Source organism: Streptopelia decaocto (genome assembly GCF_964273445.1).
Source record: "Streptopelia decaocto genome assembly, chromosome: 9".
Taxonomy (NCBI): Eukaryota; Metazoa; Chordata; class Aves; order Columbiformes; family Columbidae; genus Streptopelia; species Streptopelia decaocto.
Window position 1 is genome coordinate 19,002,046 of NC_138664.1, and position 21,302 is coordinate 19,023,347.

Here is a 21,302-nt window from a genome sequence, read left to right on the forward strand (position 1 = left end):
TTAATAGGATATGTTTGTTATGAGAAGATTATTTACTAAGGTCAGCAAAGATCTTGTTGTTTATTTTATTTTCTCTCAATGTATTGCCACTGTGTTGTGACTTTTGGAGGCAAAATAACTTCCAGGTCAGCAGCTGAACCCATCGCCTCCACAGCATACCACACCAAGAGCCCTTTGTAGTAATCTACAGCATTATATGCAGAACACAGTTACTAAATCTGAGGTACATCCTAGCCCTGGCCCAGGGTAGGATAATTTTCAAATGCGAGACCTCAAATATAAAAGTGTTTTTATGCCTGAAGATACAGAGAGGAAAAACAAAACAAAGCCCAGAAAGCACAGGGCAAGAGCACAAAAGTGCTTATATACTCCTAACATATCTGCCCTAGTGAATTGATGTTCCATAGTTTCCAAGCAGTTACAGCAAGGTGTTACTTACAGTCACTAATATTTTCATAGCTTCAGGGATTTGGAATATTAGATGTCTTCTCAGTATTATGTGTAATGTTTCTGTGCTCCTTGTGTTTTTTTTTCTGCTCTTCTCCGATAGCTGTGGTAAACCAACACCTGGCTGCAAAGTCAAATTGGTGGATGAAGATACAGAAGGCAATGGAGAAATCTGTTTCTGGGGAAGGACTGTTTTCATGGGTTATTTAAATATGGAAGACAAAACAAAAGAAGCCTTTGATGAGGATGGGTGGCTGCGTTCTGGAGATTTAGGAAAAATAGACAAGGATGGCTTTCTCTATGTCACTGGAAGAATTAAAGGTAATAAGCGAAATCTTGCTCCGTGTTGATGGTAACAGTTCACCCTTCAGTCACATGTCAGATGTGCCACACCTAATTAAGTGTCTTTCCTCTGGTGCCAGCAGTGTTTGTCTAATAGGAATGTAAACCAGACTTTTCTATGCGGAAGCAATGGTGTGCCATGTTCAGGAAAGGTTTCCCGCTAGTCTCTAATAGATAGAGAGGAGTCAATCAGGCTTTTTGTCTCCCAGGCCTCTATTCAGTATTAATTACAATTATTAATATAAAATAACAACACAGGTTTAATATGCTTTCTTTGATTCCAATGATCCATTAAGCTGTGCAGTTTCTCTTTGAATCTTGCTAGATCGTCTTAATTGCACTTCAGAATGTTTAGACACTGACAACCCTTTATTATATAGACGTTGTTGCTGTAGGTCAGAGCTGGGTTCCTCTCATGCCTTAGGTGGTGTGTTTGGTAAGACTGGTGTTGAGGCCTGAGAGCAGAAGGGTGAGTTAAAGCTAAAGCAGTGAACCTACATATTATACAAGTAGAGCACACAGCTTGAAGTCTCCTGTGAGTAGGACTAGTCACTTGCTTAATTTTCACAAGACATATTCAGTGCGTGGGATTGGTCACAGTCAAGATGTAACTGAAGAGTATTTGAAAACTGAGTAGCTGTCATGGAATATATGGCAAATCACCAGGGAGGGTAACACGGATGAATGAATTCGTCATGGGATGACAGTGTCCTGTTAGGAATCGAGACTTAAGTAGATACCATTAATAGCCTGCACCAAGTGCAGCTGTTTGGATTTTAACTTGCTTTCTTGTTGGATTCATTTTCCTTTAGTGTAGCTGTTAGCAACTCCTAGTCACGCTGTGTCATAACATTTGTGTTTCACTTACATCTTCCTTGATTGCTGAACTAATAACAGTTGCTCTAAATTACAGGACAGGTAGACCATCTGGGAAAAAATAACTGTCTGTCTAGTTTCGTTAAAGTTTTAAATCCAAGTCCAAACAAGATAAAATCTAATAGAAAGCAGTAAAGACGCTTTTCTTCTAATGACTGAAACAAGACAGCTTTTTGTTCTGTGGGTCATATGAGTTTTAGGAAGCACAAAAATGTAGCTAGAGAAGTCTGTACAGGGGAAGTATCTGTAGAGATGTGGAAAATGTCGTTATAATTATTACAGTTGTCTGGATCAGCTGGGAAAAAGCTGACAGACAATGAAAAAACAAGGGCCAGAGAGACTGGTCGAGGATCTAAGACAAAGACAGGACTAAGGCAAAGGGAGCAGGGAGTGAAAGGAAAAAACAAAGGAAAAAATAGTTTGGATACACAGCTCACCTTGATACGTATCTGTGGTTTGACGGAAGTTTGTCATTCTATAAATGCTATTTGTGCTTCCTCAAGTGTCTGCAGTGTGGGGACCAGGGAGAGAAGTAAGTTTCATAATTAGGAGATCAATGTATATTCCATGCCAGAAGGTTGAGTATAGACTGGAAGTTACTTCTCATTGTATTTCTCATGGAGCAGTATAGATGGTATATAGTATAGTATACTGTAGTACAGTATAGTATATAGGATGGATAAGATCCAAACCTGTGACTGCAGGAAGGTGCTATATTCCCTGATTGCCTCAAATCTTCAAGTTTATTGCTGACAGGGAATGAGGTACCAGCCCCATCCCTAATACAGTCAGCTGCATTATCACACAAAGGACGACTGTTATATCGTTTGTCTGCGTTATTTATTGGAGCACGTTCTGAAAAGCCAGAAAGACTAATTTTTCAGGACAGCGAGAAGTCACTGGTGTAATAAAAGCAGAGAGAGCTGGAATTTACTTAAATAATACTCAAATTTGTAATAACACTGATGTATATACGTATTATAATTCAGAACGAATGCATTCAAATAAAACGCACATTCCTTAATCAATAGAATAAGGTATCAATACCATTTTTTACAAACCTTAAAAATATTAAGATTTCAGTCTGTCATTATATTCCTCTCACGTCAAAAGTAGGGCAGGAATGACTTCTTCCCCTGCAAACATCCTCTCCTGAGATCTTGTCTTCTCCCTCCTCACTCTCCTCTCTCACTTCTTGCCATGTTGCTTTTATGGAGCTTTTCCAGCTCGTTTTTGTCTGACCCCTCTTGGTGGCTTTAAGAATTAGTTTTAATAATGAGTTTAAGAGTGAAGTTGGTGAGATAGCACCAGTAAAATGGAGAGTGAATCCTGTGCTAATTGGGAAGAGATGATTGCTCACAGAAAAATTCCAGGTTATGCAACAGTGCCTGGAGAATAAATACCTAACCTGTTACTGGGTGATGTAAAAATTACCTGGAGCAAATATGTTGTACTGAGAGAGAACTGAGAACTTGAGCACATATTTGAAAAATACTAGCTTTTTTTTTTTTTAAGAAAATTAATTAATAGGCTTTGTTCTCTTTGAAAACTTAATCTCTGACAAACATCTCTCTGATTCTTTATGTCAGAATAAGAAAAGTGGGTTGTTCCAGACATTAACCTGACCTTCAGAATTTATTTGAATTCAACTAATAGCCTTTCTTTTTTGCCTAGATTTGATTATTACAGCTGGAGGTGAAAACGTGCCTCCAATTCCAATTGAAGATGCTGTTAAAAAAGAACTCCCCATTGTTAGTAATGCTATGGTGATTGGAGATAAAAAGAAGTTTTTGTCGATGTTGCTGACACTAAAGGTACACCAGTTTTAATACTGATTTCAGTGAAATTATACACCTGCACCTAACAAAACAAGCAGAATTTTGAACTGTTTGTAAAAAGACTCAAAATGAGTTAGGAGGATGTTAGTGAAAATAAAAATGTATAGCAGCTACAAACCAAATCCTCATGGTCTAAACTTCTGGTTAGATTATCTGCTTAACATCTACGTGTTTACTGCTGTTTGTCCTATGCATAAAAGACATTTTTTATATAATTGCAAAATTTTAACTAAGAAATGTTGAAAGAATGAGGAGTCTGTGTAACTGAGCACAGTAATAGCTTTTATTCTTACAGATGAGCAGAGCCAGCAAATGTTTCTGTTATGGGCAAAACCGGTTCCTAAAAGAAACTTTCTGACACAAATGGACTTTCCAATGGAAACATTTCTCTACAAATTTTTGGTTTTGTATAACACAAGGAGGATGACTGTAGAACAAAATAATGAATAGCTTTGCTGTAATATATGCTTCAATTGAGACATCACTTCTTTCTACAACATTTGCACTTTGTTCTGTGTACATACATAGGGAACAAGCCTTCAGCTTTTCTCATGTTTACCAATGATACTGCCTATCTACAGGTACAAAAGAGATGCTAATTTAAGAAGTCTGATTTCAAAGAATGCTTCTAACTCAAGCTGTTTACATTGCACCACAGTAATTCAATCTAAATGCTCTCCTATAATGAAGTAATTTGGAAAATATAGTAGAAATTCAGAGTCTATAGACTTTATTGCCTAATTCATGGACAGGTTTTAAGTCTGTTCATGTCATGTGCATATAAGCCAGAAATATTTGCATTTGGTAGCCAAGAGGAAAGAAAAACACTGTTCCTGCTTTTTAAGGCTTACAGAATGTTTGGGTGTTGATGCTGAGCTTCCTTCATCCCTACTAGTCAGGGAGGACCTGGTCAGAGGAAACATGTAGTGCCTTGTAAGAGTGAGCATTTAATGATTCACTTGATTTGGTATTTTAGAGCGTGTTGGACCCAGATACGTCTGATCCCACTGACGTTCTCACTGAGCAAGCCAGAGACTTCTGCCAGAAGATTGGCAGCAAAGCCACTAAAGTATCCGAGATTGTAGCTACAAGAGACCAGGCAATCTACCAGGCAATTCAGGAGGGAATCGACAGAGTCAACAGGAACGCTACTAATAGAGTTCACTGTATTAAAAAATGGATAGTCCTGCCAAGGGATTTTTCCATTTCTGGGGGAGAACTAGGTAAGATTTACTGGTTTACGTTGAGGTATATGCACAGTAATGAGCCTGGTGATCTAAGAATATTCAAATACGGTTTTGTATGCCAAATTCTGGGTACAGCCACTAGAGGGAAAGGCAAACACCATTATGCAGCATGTGTTATAGAATACAAAAACTGGAGGTTTTGCTGTGTACGTGTGCATCAGTCTATGCTCATTTACAAGTACAGCTCTATACTTACATTTCAGATTGCTTTGGTCAGTTAAACAATCAATTCTGGTTAATTCCTTGTGCATTACAGTATTAATAGCTTCTAGTAATATTACTGAAAATTTCTTGTTTCTTTAAAAAAAAAAAGAGAGAAGCAAGACAGTGAAAATCTGATATCAGAGCCCCCCGCACATTACCAGACTCTTTGAATTAACTGGGAGATGTTTAAAAACTTTCAAAAACATCATCCTTTAAACTATTTTAAATGAAAATAGTAGCGAGTCATCACCCTCTTATCTGCAGCACCCTTTGAAGTTCTGATGCTCCTGTGGAGCCAGCCTTACATACTACACTTGCTTCTCACTTTCAGCAGGTATCTACAATTAGTGGGACATGTTCTGCCAAACAGGTGCTTCCATAGAAAGTCTTAGGAACCAAAGCTCAAACAGAGTAGGAATTCTCATTGATGTTTCTGCTGTTGTGACTAACTCCCTCTTTTAAGGTCCGACAATGAAGTTAAAACGGCTCACCGTGCTTGAGAAATACCGAAAAGAAATAGACTCCTTCTATGAAGAATAAGAAGTCTTTCAGCCAAGCATGAAGATCAGTGTATGGGCTGAAGAATTTCCTAATCGAAAGCATTAATGAAGATTTCTGCTTGTTTTGGTTGTGTAGTCCATTGAACTGAACCACTAGAAAGCTGCCGTCAGTTTAGTTGTTCCTGCCTCTCACCTGATGGTTTTGTCCTCTTCTAACAGAAGCATCTACACAGTATGTCCGCTCTCTAATGTTGTTTTTACTTATGCCACAAATGATTAAGGTTAAAAACATCTTCTTGTATTGTATAAACACAAGGTGTATAACTACCTAGTTCCTCTAGACTGAAATACTAACATTTTTTATAGTGATCTTCCCTTTTTTTTTTCGTTCTGCAGGATGTTGCCTGTAGCTCATGATATAATTTGGCAGATCAGTAGTTAGCAGTACTGCTTAGTGAAAATGTTGTACCCTCCAGTGATAATTATTAAAAAAAAAAATCAGAAGGGCTGTTTTTTTCCTGTCCCAGAGTTTACTTTTGTTCACTAACAGGAAATTTCAGAACCTCGACACTCCTCTTCCATTTTTATAGTGGCTGGAATGAAGACTTTTGTGAAAACAGCCACTCATAATTTCTTAAATCCATGTTGAAACAAGCATTGCTATTTATCATAAAAATGAATAATAAAGAAGTTGGAGGAATAGCTCCCTAGGACTGAAAGACATAAGGTAGCAAATACAAAAGTTGCACCAGGGGAGGTTTAGATTGGATATTAGGAAAAATCTCTTCCTGGAAAGGGCTGTAGGGCCCTGGAACAGGCTGCCCAGGGCAGTGCTGGAGTCACCATCCCTGGCGGGGTTTAAAAGATCCAGAGATGAGGTTCTCAGGGACATGGGTTCTTGGTGGACTTGGTAGCGTTGGGTTAGCGGTTGGACTCGATAATCTTAAAGGTCTTTTCCAACTAAAATGATTCTATGGTTCTGTGAAATATAGGAGCTCTCACATTAAAGTGCTATTATAAAACTTCTTTAAAATAGTTTCAAGCACTTTTTTTTTTTCTTAAGCAGGAGTTTAGAAGCAATGTTTATCAATGTGTATCTGCATGTTTCAATATTCACATTTTACTAATTCTGACCAATGCGAGCTGCATTTCTTCTTCCCCATAGAAAAAGGTTGTATTAAGTGAAGGACGTACTTGACAAAGTTGTCTACAGGGTTTGCTGTTAGTAAGCGACCTCTGGCAGTGTTACAGTGGCAAACACAAGCAGGGTCCAGGCACTGTTCGTGATCAAAAACCTCATGCAGAATAGGGCGCCGTTTCCAGGAGAGCTCCATTACCAGTCTCACACATCTTCTACACTTACAATTTGTTGGGAGTACCAACAATCAGCTGAACACATACGACAAGATAGCAACCTAGAATTATAAAAACAAAACAAGCAATAGGACTTGGAAAAGTTTATTTTTCCCCATTTTGTGCGTTGATGGTAATTCTTAAGTTCTTTAACAATATTAATCTAAAGGAAACAAGGAAGCAGCAGCTTGTAAAACACAGAAAGAAATGTTGCCCTGTTCACCACAAGCAGTGTGCAGGAGGAATAAAGCTCATTGTCCCTCCTCCAATAGGCTGTTAGACTACAAAAACCCCTGGGATGCTCACCTCATGCAGTGATGCCAGAACTTACTCTAAATTGGTTTTACTTCTGAAACAACCACTCTTAATAGAAAGTAACTAAGTGGTGTAATATCTATTAATAGAATTCAGCTTTAAGAAGCCTGGTTCTGGCAGTAGGGACAATCTTGTGCTATAGTCACGAGTTTTAAAATACACATTTTCTCGTCGGGTGGCAGCATACCTTAAGACATACAGATCAGAATGTCTCGTAGGATGATCTGTAGGTGATGAAGAAGGGAGGGCACAGAGTTGCTTTTGCACCCATTAAGCTTAGTAAGCAGGGAAAAAAACAGTCTTCGGTCTCATTGAATAGGGATGAAATGCATTTCTGGAATATAGGCACCAGAGCCAAACCTTCAATTTGTCTTAATCCGCTTAGGACTAGTCCCTTACATTCAGAGTTTCTAGAAGAAAACGACCAGCCAATACAGTAGGACACACTGAACAGCCTATGCATAAAAGTACAACACAAAAAGCTTTCTAGCAGAAGTAATGAGATATTTAGTATAAATTTGCAAAGTTAATACTTTCCCCTCACAATATATGGCAGAAGTAATTTTGTATAATTTAATCTCATTAGAACTCTGTTGCAAAGTGTGTTTGAGAGAGGAAAACTTGTAAGAGTTATTTTGGTAGACAGATTTGAAAAATAATTTCTACTTTAAGTGTCAGCCCTTGCTGGTTAACGGTTGTGGGCTTTTTAAAATACACAAATAGATTAAATATCTAGAATTTTGCATTTCTTTATTTGTGCCCTCGGAGGGCAAGGCTATATTTCATGATTCACCAGAGTATCTACAGTGGCTTTTGGATTGCTTTTAACATGAGATTGCTATTTTAAGTTATTTTATACCCGTTTCTGTTGATGAAGGTCATCTTGTGCTATTGTTAGGCTGAAAACCTATCTTTTAAATTTCAGTAAGTTCAATAAAGTAGGTTTTAACCATTAAGGTGCTTTTACATTTCACTAATTCTGTTACTGGTTTATTTGCATAATTTTTCATTGTGGAAAGTAAAAACCTCCAGTTGAAATGGAAAATAATAGACAATTACAGTGGCAATAAGAGACTTCACTTACATAAAAACGTTCACCAGATGATAGAAATAAATAAGACAAAGCACTTCGAAAAGTCCACTGAAAGCAGGCACAAGCATCTTTTGTAGCCATTTGGAGTAAATTTATTAATGGAGGGGCCTTAACTAAAAAGTTTGCCCTCTTAAGAGACAAACCGTATGCGTTTGGACATGAGATTATACATAATGTACTCTGCATGATGTGTCCTTTGGAGTTAGGACAAGGAGGACGAGAAGAGTTTAGTCTGTGTCCCGGACTCTGCGGCAGATCTCCTCTGTGAATTCCGAACACTTGGCGCTACCTCCCAAGTCTTTCGTCAAGACCTGAAAGAAAGAAAAGAAATAGCATTACTAAAAGGTTTGGTGGGGCTAGTCTGTCTCTGAACACTTCTATATGCTGTTCTTATATGTTGTGTATGGATATTAAACAGGGGTGAGAAGGAAAACACCAGGTTTGAGATTTTCTGTATCCCTTCATCAGTAAGGACTGCGCGGACTGGCGCAGGTGGAGAAAACCAGAGTACGAACATCAAGCATTATGTTATCAGATCCCAACATGATTTTATTTTAGCTACAGGAAGAACGTGTGTTTGGCCAAAGCTCTCCCCAGTCCTATGGCCAAGTCCTATGTTTTTGATAAGAAGTTTGTCCTTTGGAAGTAAAACTCGTATATGAAGGCTCAGCACAAAGGCAACTAATTGAGAGTCATTCAGTACGGTTTTGGGGTTTTGTTTTGTTTAAAGGAAACCCACACAGAAGAAACACACATGGCTCTTAATGCTGCATGTTAACAGTTCCTTAAGTTTGCTTAGTTTAGTTAAGAGATGGAAAAATGCAGAGTTAAAAGAGTTTTCATCAAGTACAACTTCTGTCTGGCAGCATGAAGACAGTAAGATAAAAACCAAGGGTGGGCAACATCGCTTGTCCAACTTAAAGCAGTCTCGGAGGTAATTGAAAATCATTAGTTTTCCCCTTACAGGACACGCACACAGACCTTGATTAATTGGCTGGGGCAGAGGGGGAAATAGCAAGCAGGAGAGGCAATAAAGGTTACTATTTTAGGATCTTGTCATTTTAACTGCATTATGCTTCTTCAATTTAAAAATGTTCTCTCTATTGTGAGCACGTAATCATAACATTGTAAGTAACTAGTAAACAAGTAGCCATGTCACAAAACTTGCACTGTGTTATCTTCCATAGAATTACTGACCTGCAGATGGAGGATTTCATTTCCAGAGCAGTAAATGGGAACTTTACAGGAGCACCTCTTTATTCACTTGTAAGTTTAGATTTTTTTAAGTGGCTCCTACACACAGTAAGATAGCTGCAAACAGACCACTTATGAAATGATGACAGCTTTTTGTTTAAGCACACTTGTTGCTTTTCATTACAAAGCAGCTTCTTATGCTCCTGCCCAGGATAATCGAACTAGCATGGCTTTTTGCTAATTCTCTTTAACTGCAATCTTTGGGAGCTTTCCAGCTATGTCAAAGGATGTCAAAGCAGATGAGTGAAACAATAACAGAGCACAAATTCACGTCAGGTTTCGGACCATAAGTCCCTGTCATCCCCCCCAAATATCCCATGGGAGTCTCGAGACACTTATTGCCAAAGGGAAGTCTCAGGAAAAATGTAAATACTAGATAAAAACTGGTACTTTGTAGTCCAAAAATGAGTGGAAGCAGTTAGGAGGAAATAAGAAAATGATTGACCTGAGCAAATGGGAGCAGAAGTACTACAGTTGGATGATTAAGCCTGTGAAAGGCAAATGAGTGTCCTTCACTTCAGGATCCAGATTTAAATATATATGCTTCATAGGCATGATAAACTTCACAAGTGAAATACCACTAGCTACTTAAACCTCTAATCACGTTCATGAAAAAGACATCAGTTCTTGCTTTTAGAGTTAACAAAGCTGTGGAAATATAAGACGAGCATTACTGAGACACAAGGAATGCTACAGCCTGTCCTCATTACTGAGTTGGGCAGATTCAATACCATCACAGATCATGTAATTACTGTCAGAGAAGGAGAGTGGCACTGCCCATGTGTCAGGCCAGCACAGCAGGTCATCCCTTATTCTGTTGTTCATTTTTGCTGTGACAGAGTATGATTTTAATTCACTGCATTTATTTGCACACCCTCATATTACCTTTCCGTCTTTAATTGTATCAAAGCAAGCTGTCTCAATTTTTGTGGCGTGTTTGTGCAGTCCCATGTGGCGCAGCATCATTACAGCGCTCAGGAGGAGGGCAGTTGGATTTGCCATGTCTTTTCCTGCAATGTCTGGTGCCGTTCCATGAACCTAGAAATACAAGTGAACCTATTTGTTATGATGTCAATGTGCTGATTAAAATGTCCGAAGCAATTCAAGCGTATACAAGCAACCTGAAACATAGTCCTCATGCACAAGCGTGTCAAAATAGGACTTAATTCACTGTGATATAGTGGAAAGGAGATAGATCAGAACAATTGTGTTCAAACGCATCAGAAAGAGCGAACCAGGTCCCCTAATATCTCCCAAATGTACCTCTTTAAGTTCTGTCTCACAGAGGGTATGTATCTTATGAAAAAGGGAGAAAACAAAGTGTGAGTAAAAGGACGTGCAAAAGACTATGTGCAATACATCAACTGCTCTCTCTGGGTAAAGTTTCAGCATCTTCATGGTACAAAATAGTTTTATGGAGAACTTAGTTAAATGACAGCCATGTTGGATGTCATGGCGAAGTTTCATATTCTTAAGTTGAGATAAAGTAGTTTTACTACTCTACCTTGCATACGAGGACTTACCGATTCAAAAATCGCAACTCCATTAGCACCAATATTTCCACTGGGTGTTACTCCAAGCCCCCCAATCAGTCCAGCACACAAATCACTGAAAAAAAAACAACAAGTTTTTCCATCTACAGTTGCAAAGTATTAAAATGTTTCTATTTCTCATTTTCTTGCAACTATAACTTATTTTATATACCCACACAATCTGAGAATAAAATTGAGGAAGAACAGATGCTGTTAGCTGCTTGTACTCCATTGGAACATGTGAAAATTTGTATAACTACTAGCAGGAGAGAACTGAATAAAATTAAAAGGAAATTCCAAATACTAGAATAAAACTAATTAAGGCATAGGCACAACAAAAGGTATTCAGAGCACAGAATACCTGTAGAAGTCTCAAAACGGAGCAAAAATGGTAATGTCCTGTTCCCTGTAACTATCCAGAAGTCTTATTGCCCCTGAAGAGGCGGCAGAACTACTTTTTGTAAGTAAAGTCCTTCTAAAACACATGGAAGAATGTTGCTCAGGTAGACAAATCACTAGTAGTTTTCAAGTTAATTGTATGTAGCTTAAGGAACATGTTCCAGGTGACACCAGCCCAGCTTTCCCCCTCTCTATACTGAGCAGCCCCTCAGTCCCAAGCCTGACATTACCAGATGATGAGATATAAGCACTTTGCATTTGGTTTGCTCCAAAACTAACATGGGGAAGGACAAACCAACTGTGCTGTTATCATACTGTACCCTCAAAGCTGAGCACACTGATCAACAAGGTCAGTGAAAATCTTTAGAACTATGGAATTCTTTATGGAATTTCTATGAGAACTTTAAAATCGGTGATAGTGAACGAGGTACGGTGAGTTGAAGTATTGATGATGGGCCCTACGGACTCCTCTACCAATTCTTAAAGCAAGAAGTGTTAGTTGGAGGTGACAGCCAGCTTTATCAGAGACTACAACTGCAAGAGAACCTCAACAGGCATTACTTCTCATACGTAAGTTACCTTTACATTTATCACCTGTACAAAGGAGGTGCATTCTAAGATGTAAAGCGCTGTGGAATTTATAGACAAATTCTAATGCAGGCTGTTTTCTCAATCTTTTCTTAGAGGTGCAAGGAGAAACAATGTTTTGTTGTACACTTAAAAGTTCAGATTATGATACTTAATTTTACACATAGTATCTAACTGAATTTACACTCCACCTAAACATTTTACAGAGTGGAAAATGTGTGCTGACGGATTTTGCCTTCAAGATATCTAGTACCTCTAGTACTAACGTTACTCAATTTAATTCTAATTAATTAATTTCATTTAATTTGAAGATGAGGAAAAATACAATATGTCAAACAATCTGGTAGGATATTAAGAGGCCACACGTTTCATTCTTCAGTGATGATGCAGAATTATGTAACTGTATGGCCAGGTGCTCTAGATATCATGGTCTCTCAGTCATCGCACACCATCTATTTTAGTGCTTCAGATTAGAAAGTTCTTCCCCAGTATCTAACCAAGTGTTCTTTATTACAATTTAAGCCATTACATTCTTCACGTGTTTGGAGAAATTTCTCTCCTGGCCCATCTGAACAATATTCATAGCCTCCATAAGCAGAAACATTTCTTCTTCAATAAGAAGCATGTTGTCCCAACAGTATATTAATCATTGAAGTGTAATAATACCATCTTTTCATTCCATTTAGAGTCTGATTTATAAAGTTTTAAACTCCAGATGCATAAAATCATCACCCCTCTGGCCAGCAAATCACCTGAATACATGTCTGGCAAGTAACAGTATTTTACACGTTGGGACAGCTTGAATGAAAATCTCCATACCTGAGGATGTCACCATACAAGTTGGGCATTACAAGCACATCGAATTGTGATGGATCCTGAACCATCTAGAAAGAAATATACTTTCATTAAGGTGAAGAATTTAAACTAAAAGATAACCACAATCAAAACATGTAAATACTCACATTCAGACACACAGTATCCAGATACATTTCATTAAATTTAATATCTTTACAGTTTTCTGCTGCCTCTCTGCATTTTCTCAAGAAAAGCCCATCAGACATTCTCCTGCAATTAAATAAGCACGAGAATACTGCAGTTATTAAAAGAAAGCAATACTGAAGGATAAAGAAAACTGCATGCAACAGTGGATTAAATAAGAATATTAGAGTGCAAAAACTTAATTTGTGACTATCCCTTCTGTTAAATATAAATAATATTTTAAATGTTACAGTCATAGAACGTATGCCTTTTAAATTTCCTCCTAAAAAATGTTTGCATCAGTAGTTTAACAGGCATACATTAGTTCTCAGAATGGCTCATATCCATAAAGGTGCACTGGGTTTGTAAAGGTGGTGTCTATAATACCACATGGGTATTTTATATATATATATATATATATATATATATATACACACACCACTCAGTTCAGTACAGAGGGGCTTGGAAACAGTAAAAGACACTGGCCATCTTCATCCTCAGTTTTAAAATTCATTTTCCTAGTTTAACACTATTTTTAAAGCAAGAGCTTCGCAAGGAAAGTCACAGGATTACTATAAACTTGCTAATAAAAACATCAGTATGTGATGATTACAGCCCCATCAATAGTAGGGCAGTATTGTCCATTTTCCTTAGGAGGCCCATTTTATGTACTCCCACTAGCATCAACAGAAGGTATACACTTGAGGAAGATTTTTAAAGCTATTTATTATTATTAAAGCTATTTATAACTGAATGCATATTATCATTGGCTGTTCTTCTCAAAAATAAATGTCAACATACATAATATTTGCCTTGTGCACAGCAGTAACATGGCTTCTCTGATTATTTCGGGCGTACTCAAAAGCAAACTCTGCAATCCGCTTGCTGGCTGCTTCTGTGATCAGCTTGATGCTCTGCACAACACCGTCCACAATCTGAAAGACAGCGGTTGTGTCCATAGGAAAAGCGTAAGCTCATTTTTCAGGTCACTAGTATGGATGTTTGGAACAAAGCAGTAGAATTCTCAATGAGGCAGTCTCAACAATGCATTTCACAATAAAATACCTTTTTTATGGGTAGCAAACTCAAGAAACACCACCCAGCCTCTCAGTACGAGGCCACTGAGAGGGGGAAAGTTCCCGTTCATGAAACACAGAACCCCCCCTGGAACACACGACTTCCAGCAACGTACCACGTGCTCAATTCCGCTGTATTCGCCTTCTGTATTCTCTCGAATGGTGACAATGTTCACATCTGTATATGGGGTTTTGTACCCCTCAATTGAGACGCAGGGACGTACGTTTGCATAAAGGTCAAAGGTTTTACGCAACAGCAGGTTCATTGATGGGTGCCCGGCAGCAATTGGCGTCTTTAAAGGCCCTGAAGAAAAACCAAGACAAAACAAATATACCAGAATGAGTGAAAAAATAAAACCCCCCGTGAATTTTAGAGTTGAGACTCTAGGTAAAGTACTCTTACAGGGGATCTCCAAATTCTATTTCACCCTGATGCTGAAATGCCATGGAAATTCTCTGTGCTATGAAGAGCACTACCCAGTGACGTTCATCAACTGCTTAAAGGCCAAATCGCATCCTTTACATGGAGTAGCAGTTTTTACAAAAGGTTTTCACTGAAAACAACTTAAGAAGTTGCTAGTCGTTAGGAATATAGTTACCGCATACTATTGAATAGCAACTGCATTAGAAATGCGTTCTGCATGGAGTCCAAAGGCTGGTACATAATAATACCTGCAATTAACATATTTCTTAGAAGATTTATGAAAGCTATGGCTTTGAAATGAAGGACTGTTCCAAGACTGCAGAACAGGCTGTCCCCTATAATTAGCCATTTTGTTGTGCTACAGATAAAGGACTTTGGCTTTACGTCAGACTCACGATAAAAACAACAGTATTGAATATCTTTGTATTAACCCCTCAAGTACCTTTTAATCCCATTTTGTTTTTATCCATGGATTCTTTGGCATCTGGGGGTATCATCCACTTCCCTCCTGGTCCTTTGATAGCTGTAACATTCCTCTCTTCCCACTGAATAGGAGCCTAAACACATTTACATTAACTTCAATAGCATTACTTTTGTTTCAAGCTTTAACTTCCCTTTCACAAAAAAAGTGCATAAGAAATTTTGTCCAGGACTTCTTCAGCAATTTTTCTCTGGTGAGTCAGAGCAAGCATGAGATGTGCCAACTCAAAAATAAACATTTTAAAAGGATTAAGTTAGTAAAAATTAAATAGAATGAGCAGCATATCATAGACTTGAATACAGTGATGCCTTCCTAGGCATCATATACAAAGAAATACACATCAAATACATAGAGTTGCAATATACATGCTATTTCTTTCAAACTCTTAGAGCTGTTGAGTTCCTTGTACACAAGAGACAAAAGACTTGAAAACTGAATTAATTGTGAACCCATCATCTATACTGCCTTGGAAGACAGTACATAACATAGACATGTATCTTGTCTATCTGAAAAATCTGCAAATGTTCCACAATGCTCTCTGGATTTGCATTCACCATGGCAATCTCCCCAGTGGAGCCAGGCTGCCTCCCCTTCATTTGATTGGGAAGGACCGCAAAGGGAAAGATCCAAGGGCTTGCAGAAGAACCAGAACCAATCTGAGCACAACATGCAAGAGAATCCCCTTTAAACCAAACACGTCTGATTCAGCGTTGCAAACATGCACTCACACACAAACTTAGGTCTCAGTCCTCCACACCTGCTACTTGACACCCCAGAAACAACCCAAACTATTAAAAGAGAACTTCACTTTTCCCAGATCTAAGCCAGATGACCGTAACAGAAAGGGAATATGCCTCGCTGCTGTTACTTATGTGGAAGAGTTTAACTGGAATCTCTCCTGAAAAGCTGTAGTTCTTTTCAAGGAAACTCGACAGATTCTGGTGAAGTTCCTCAGACAGGCAGTAAAACACTCCTTGGGTGTACATAGTTTTCATATCACTTAAGTGAATGTATTTAGCCGTGCAGCAGTTTAATTTCTAAGAATAACCCCGTCCTTTCGCAAACACTTTCATCTGCACTGGAAGTCGCAATGAATGAAAGAACAACCTCTATCAGCTGTCCGGATTGTTACGTCAACAAGACGATTTCACATGATATATTGAGTTCATATTTCCAAAACTTAAACACAGCATTTTCTCTCAGCGCTCTATTCCTCTGCCAGCAAGCAGTCCCAAGCCTTGCCTTCATTTGACAGTCCTATCTTTTATTAGCTGAACCTTCAGACTCTTTCTATTGTCAGTTAGTTTTAATGGCTTAAACATGACCCAATCTTTTGGAAGTTAAAGAGAAAACATCTCAATACACCTAGTTAATACCTGTTGAAGCTAAACTCGCAAGGCAAGACAAATCTGACTTACTTTGGCAGCATCAAAGATCTTCATGACAGCAGCAGAAATTTCAGGTCCTATGCCATCTCCTGGGATTAAAGTTACGGTTTGTACCTGGGTGAAGAAATATCAGCAGTACAACAAATGAATGCTCGTTTTCCATGTAGAAAACATTTTCATGTGTTGTAGGAACCAAGTAACTACTGGAAAATAAAATAAAGCTTCAATTAGCAAATATTCACTGTGGAGAATAGCAGGAGTGGAGAGGAGCAAGAACGCCCAGCTTGCTTTCAAAGGCAGCGTGCAAACATTTTGAGAGAATCGTTTCAAATCTGCCTGCTCTCTATTCCTGTTTCCAAACACCACGGTTTCACCTGAAAGGCGGGTTCCTGCTCAGTGCTCCGTGAAATGAAGGATCTCAGCATGCTTTCTGCTGGAAATTTGGAGAGGAGATACTATTGCCTCGTCATGGCCCTGCTACCCGTATGTCTCCAATATTACCAACACACGGCATGATACTGACACATGCTGGAAAAGACTAAATTTACAAAAAGCTAAATTCACCTTAAAAAAACCCAACTCACACACACCTCAACTTCTCAAGTGGCTTCCTAAAAATCTCAGACCCATTTTTAACAATACCAAGTAATGTTCCTCCCATAATGTTTTCAGTCTTTCTTTTATCATCATCAGACAGATCAAATAAATTGCACAGCTCAGGCTCTCTGAATAACAGGGGAAGAAAGTTCTCTGCTTTGATAAAAAAAATAAGTTATGATCGCTATTCTAATCATACATTCCCCAGCTCTTTTTGCTTTATTTAAAAATTCCCAAGAGTTTTGTACGGGCTCATTGTTACCTACAAAAAAGGCAGCTCGGATACAGCATGTTTTGCAAAACCCCAGTTAGAATCAACTCGCGAGATAAGTTTCCATCCTTCTCCACACAGAATATTCAGAACTGCAACATCTACTAACCGATATTTTTAAACTAATTTGAACCAAAGAAATTCACTATGCACAACAAAAGAAGCGGCGCTTCAGGTACAAGAACACGAGATGAGTATTTTGCCGCGTGGTGCTGGTGTTTCACAGCGCAGCAGGACTCCTGAGTTCTGAAACACTGACGTGGTATCGACAGTGTTGAACACAAGCCCTATGGGGAGAGGCTGAGGGAGCTGGGCTTGTTTAGTCTGGAGAAGAGGAGGCTTAGAGCTGAGCTCAGCACTCTCTAGAACTACCTGAAGGGCAGTTCTAGCCAGGTGGGGATTGGTCTCTTCTCCCAGGCATCAGCAATAGGACAAGGGGCCATGGGCTTCTACTCTGCCAGGGGAAATTGAGGCTGGATATTAGAAAGCAATTCTGTGCAGAGAGAGTGGTCAGGATTGGAATGGCTGCCCAGGGAGGTGCTGGACTCACCGGCCCTGGAGGTTTTTAAACTGAGATTGGACATGGCACTTAGTGCCATGATCTAGTCAATGGACTGGAGTTGGACCAAGGGTTGGACTGGATGATCTCTGAGGGCTTTTCCAACCCAGTCGATTCTGTGATTCTGTGACAGAACCAGAGGTGCCTCAGCTTCTAAACAATTTTATACTCTATAGGATATGAGCAACCCTTCAGTTTCTTTTCTAGCTGTTCTACAAAACTTGTAATTAAAAGCCACAGTTCCTCTTCAGCATTAAGTCGCGCCTAAGGGTGCGTGCGGTGGTGCTGAGCTGCCTGCGCAGTTTTCAAGGCCGCCTTTGCTGGAAAATAATGTCCTGTGGACTTCAAACACAGACACGTAAAGAAGGTAAAATATCGTCACGGAAATACACAGTCGGTGTCTACTTTAAAGAGGGCCTTGAAAAGGCAGAAGTTCGGATGCAAGGTATGCTAAAAGCAGCAGTAAAGTAAATCTAGTGCTTGGGGGAAAGCCTGCAAAATAAAGAAAACGAGAAGCTTCTCAACAATCTTTGCACTTTGCCCAATATTTGCCCATTTCCAGATGCGTTTCAGACAACTGGCTTGTGTCCGTATTTTGTGAAAAGTTTTCATGCCACTTCTATCTTTTGCTAAAGCCTTTTTTTAATGACTTACACTTTAATACACAATTGCCCAAGACAGTAATTAACCAACAGAAATACAGCATGGCAGTAAGAGCATATATGTTCATTTATTTAGCCTTTATTTTTTGAGAATGTAAAAATAACAACAGCAATCTTATAGAAGTAAATTTCTGAACCCCTTTCTTGAGAAACTTCTTAAAAGAAAAAATGGTACTATTATACTCACAGCACTACTAAAACTTCTGGTCACCTGTTTTTGGTTTTTGAAAGCACCTAGCAATCGAGAAACCTGCAAGAAGATAAAAGAAAAAAATGCTATTTTACCACACAAATGGGATTTTTAAAAGTTAACAATATCGCAGCCAATCCGCATTCGGAAATCATATTGCTTTTAATTTGCTGTCCGGAAGTAGCACAAAAACCCAAGTGGAACAGGAGCACGGAACGCCGTGCCAAGCCGCTCTCTGCCGCTCCGCGCACCCACAGCTCGCGGGGTATTCTTAGCACAAGGTAACGCCGGGACAGTGCGCCACGAGGGACACGTCCTGCACAACAACCACAGCCCCTACACACTGCACAGCTGACATAAGATTGCGCCGACTCCAACTAAACTAAGGATTAAGATCCGTGGAAAGCAACGTGAAATATCAAACACCTTCGCTAACAGTTGGGTGGGCAGTATCTTTACACGTTTGAGGTAATGTTTCCAAAACTACTTTGCATTGGTGTTGCTTCTTCCACTCAGACCGCGGTAAATTTTATTCTTCCACCTTTTACATCTGTGGGTTTTGTCCTGTTGCCTTCTGCATTTCAACCATAGTTGAAATGCAAGTTAAAGACAAAATTCACCATAGCAACAAGGCTACGCAGCATAGTCAAAGAATTACACTTTCCAACAGCTGAATGTTCCAAACTGGCATTAGGCTTCAAAACTGGGGTGGTATCTCGGCGTGAGCTCTCGCCTAGCTGGGCGCCACAAATCCCCAATCGGATCAGTATCGATAACTGCAGAAAAATCACAGCCTGCCAGTCCTAACCCTCCTCTCCAGGATTTTTCATGCCTGACTCGAGAATCAGAAGACTTCTAAGTGTAAACAGACTACTCTACTGCTACCATACCCACCTATGCAGCCTGTCTGCAGCGATCGGGCTGCGTCAGAATGTATTTGACAGTCCGTGTTCCTCTCCTGGCCAAGCCCTATCTGTTATCTCCTATGCTTACTGACACGCATGCTTAAACATCGCCATGTGGCAAGAGGGACTAATAGAAACAACGCAATTCTCACGTACGTTGTAATCAATGCTGTGGGAGAAGTAATTTAAGCTAGAATTTATTTTTACTTGTAACCCAACGTGAGGTGTCCGTGGGCAGCGCGACAGGCGAGCGCCGCTGACCACAGCAAGCCCTGGATTGGAGGCAGCGGCTGGAGCAACAAGTGACGAGGGGCAGCTGAGTGCTGGGGTGTCGGGGTCCCAGCTCCGCACACCCAGCCAGGGCAGCCTCAAACGGGAACAATCCCTCTTGCCAGAGATCAGGGGCCTGCCATGTTATTCTTATTGATACTTAAGCTCGACACCTGTAACGCTAGAAGACCATCAGGCAAAGCAAAACTGATCCATTCCCACCCCAAAGTCACGCGTGGTGATCCGCCCTCGGCAGGTCTGCCGCGTTTTCGCGGGTGTGTGAAGCGGGGCTTGCTCGCTGACCCCCGCAGGCTGCTGTTGGAATGTGCAATACGGATTTCAACCGCTCAAGGCAAAAAGCAGCAGCATCCGTGGCAGCCGCAGGAATCGTGGCACCGGCTCAGCGCCGGTGAACCGGAGGACACGCACCGGGCCGGGCAGCAGCGGCACAGCCTGCACCGCGGCTCCCGGGGCTCCGCGGCGTCCGGCACCGCTCCCCCTGTCAGCGATGACGTTTGGAGCCGTCGCTCGCAGCGGGCGGCCGGGGGAGCTCCCAGCAGCGCCCGAGGGCCGGCCCGGGCCGCTGCCGTGACCTCTGCGGCGCGACCTCCCGCCAGGCCGGCGCGGCGCACAGCGGGACGCGGGCGGGACCCGCGGCCCGGCCACCCGCGCCCGTTACACTAACGGCGGGGCCGCCATTCGGCCGCCGGCCCCGCGGCCATGGGGAGCGCTGCCAGGGCCCGGCGGCACCGCGACCTTGCGGGCGGGCCCCTGCGGGGACGCCGCCTGCGGGGACACCGCCCGGGCGCCACCGCCCCGGACAAGGTCACACGCTCGCCCCGGCCGCCCCCCCGCCCCGCGCGGCGCAGGGTTCGCGGCGTGTCCCTCCTGGCTCACCGTAGGCATCCACGCGGCCGCAGCCATGATGCTCCCGGGCAGCGCGGCTCGCTGAGGCCCCGCAACGCTCGCGCCCGCCGCGAGACCGGAACCGGCGCGCGGAGAGCAGCACGCCCCGCCCACGCGGCCATAAAGCCCCGCCCCCGGGGAGGATGCGGCAGCGCTGGGGGGAGGCGGGAACGGCGGTGTCTCGGTACCTCAGCTCCTCAGCCGTTAGTTACCCCGCGCTGAGCCTCCTACATCTTGCCCCCGGTAGCGGGGGTGCCCCGTCCGTTTGCGCCCCGGGGGGGAGACATTCCTCCCTCTCCTTCGCTCCCGGCCCGGCGGTTCGCTGAGGGGAGCGGCCGGTGCTGCCGCAGAACCGTCGCGCTCTCGGTGCGTGCGGGGCCGGCCGCGCTGGGCCGGAGGACGGAGCGGGGCGGGGCGGGGAGCGGAGCCCCGGCTGCGGGGCTGAGGAGGTACCGCTGTGGCAGCCACGTAGCGGCACACAAAAGCAGTTTCGCAGTCTTGATACGTTTGATGCTTTTATAAAGTCTCAACTTCTCGAATCGGATCGTTCCCAGGAGGAAAAAAAATGAGTTCTCATTAAAAGTGCGAGGTATTTGTTGCAGCGACT

General features: G+C 41.4%; 2 protein-coding genes across 2 annotated transcripts in view; one reads left to right on the top strand and one right to left on the bottom strand.

Annotated features, from left to right (window-relative positions):
- Positions 1 to 21,302, top strand: part of ACSBG1 (acyl-CoA synthetase bubblegum family member 1) — a 93,918-nt gene that overhangs the window by 26,291 nt on the left and 46,325 nt on the right. Inside the window, exons 11-14 of the mRNA XM_082061099.1 lie at positions 551 to 768; positions 3,340 to 3,479; positions 4,480 to 4,962; positions 19,955 to 20,422. Of these exons, the coding sequence (XP_081917225.1) occupies positions 551 to 768; positions 3,340 to 3,479; positions 4,480 to 4,962; positions 19,955 to 20,422 (1,309 nt within the window). The remainder of the gene's footprint in view (positions 1 to 550; positions 769 to 3,339; positions 3,480 to 4,479; positions 4,963 to 19,954; positions 20,423 to 21,302) is intronic.
- On the bottom strand, positions 6,897 to 20,817 carry IDH3A (isocitrate dehydrogenase (NAD(+)) 3 catalytic subunit alpha). The gene is made up of 11 exons (XM_082061016.1): positions 20,687 to 20,817; positions 18,612 to 18,674; positions 16,366 to 16,449; positions 14,909 to 15,023; positions 14,159 to 14,346; positions 13,768 to 13,901; positions 12,951 to 13,053; positions 12,808 to 12,872; positions 10,993 to 11,077; positions 10,355 to 10,507; positions 6,897 to 8,526 (listed from the first exon to the last, which is right to left on the bottom strand). The coding sequence occupies exons 1-11, from the start codon at positions 20,711 to 20,713 to the stop codon at positions 8,443 to 8,445; spliced, it is 1,101 nt and encodes a 366-aa protein (XP_081917142.1). The 5' UTR covers positions 20,714 to 20,817; the 3' UTR covers positions 6,897 to 8,442.

Bases quoted from the DNA above. Each gene is read 5' to 3' on its own strand.
- IDH3A (XM_082061016.1), bottom strand. From the start codon at position 20,713: ATGGCTGCGGCCGCGTGGATGCCTACG. The intron at 18,675-20,686 runs GTGAGCCAGGAG...ATCTTCTTGCAG, and splicing joins CGGCCGCGTGGATGCCTACG to GTTTCTCGATTGCTAGGTGC. The intron at 14,347-14,908 runs GTACTTGAGGGG...GTTTTTCTTCAG, and splicing joins AAACAAAATGGGATTAAAAG to GGCCTTTAAAGACGCCAATT.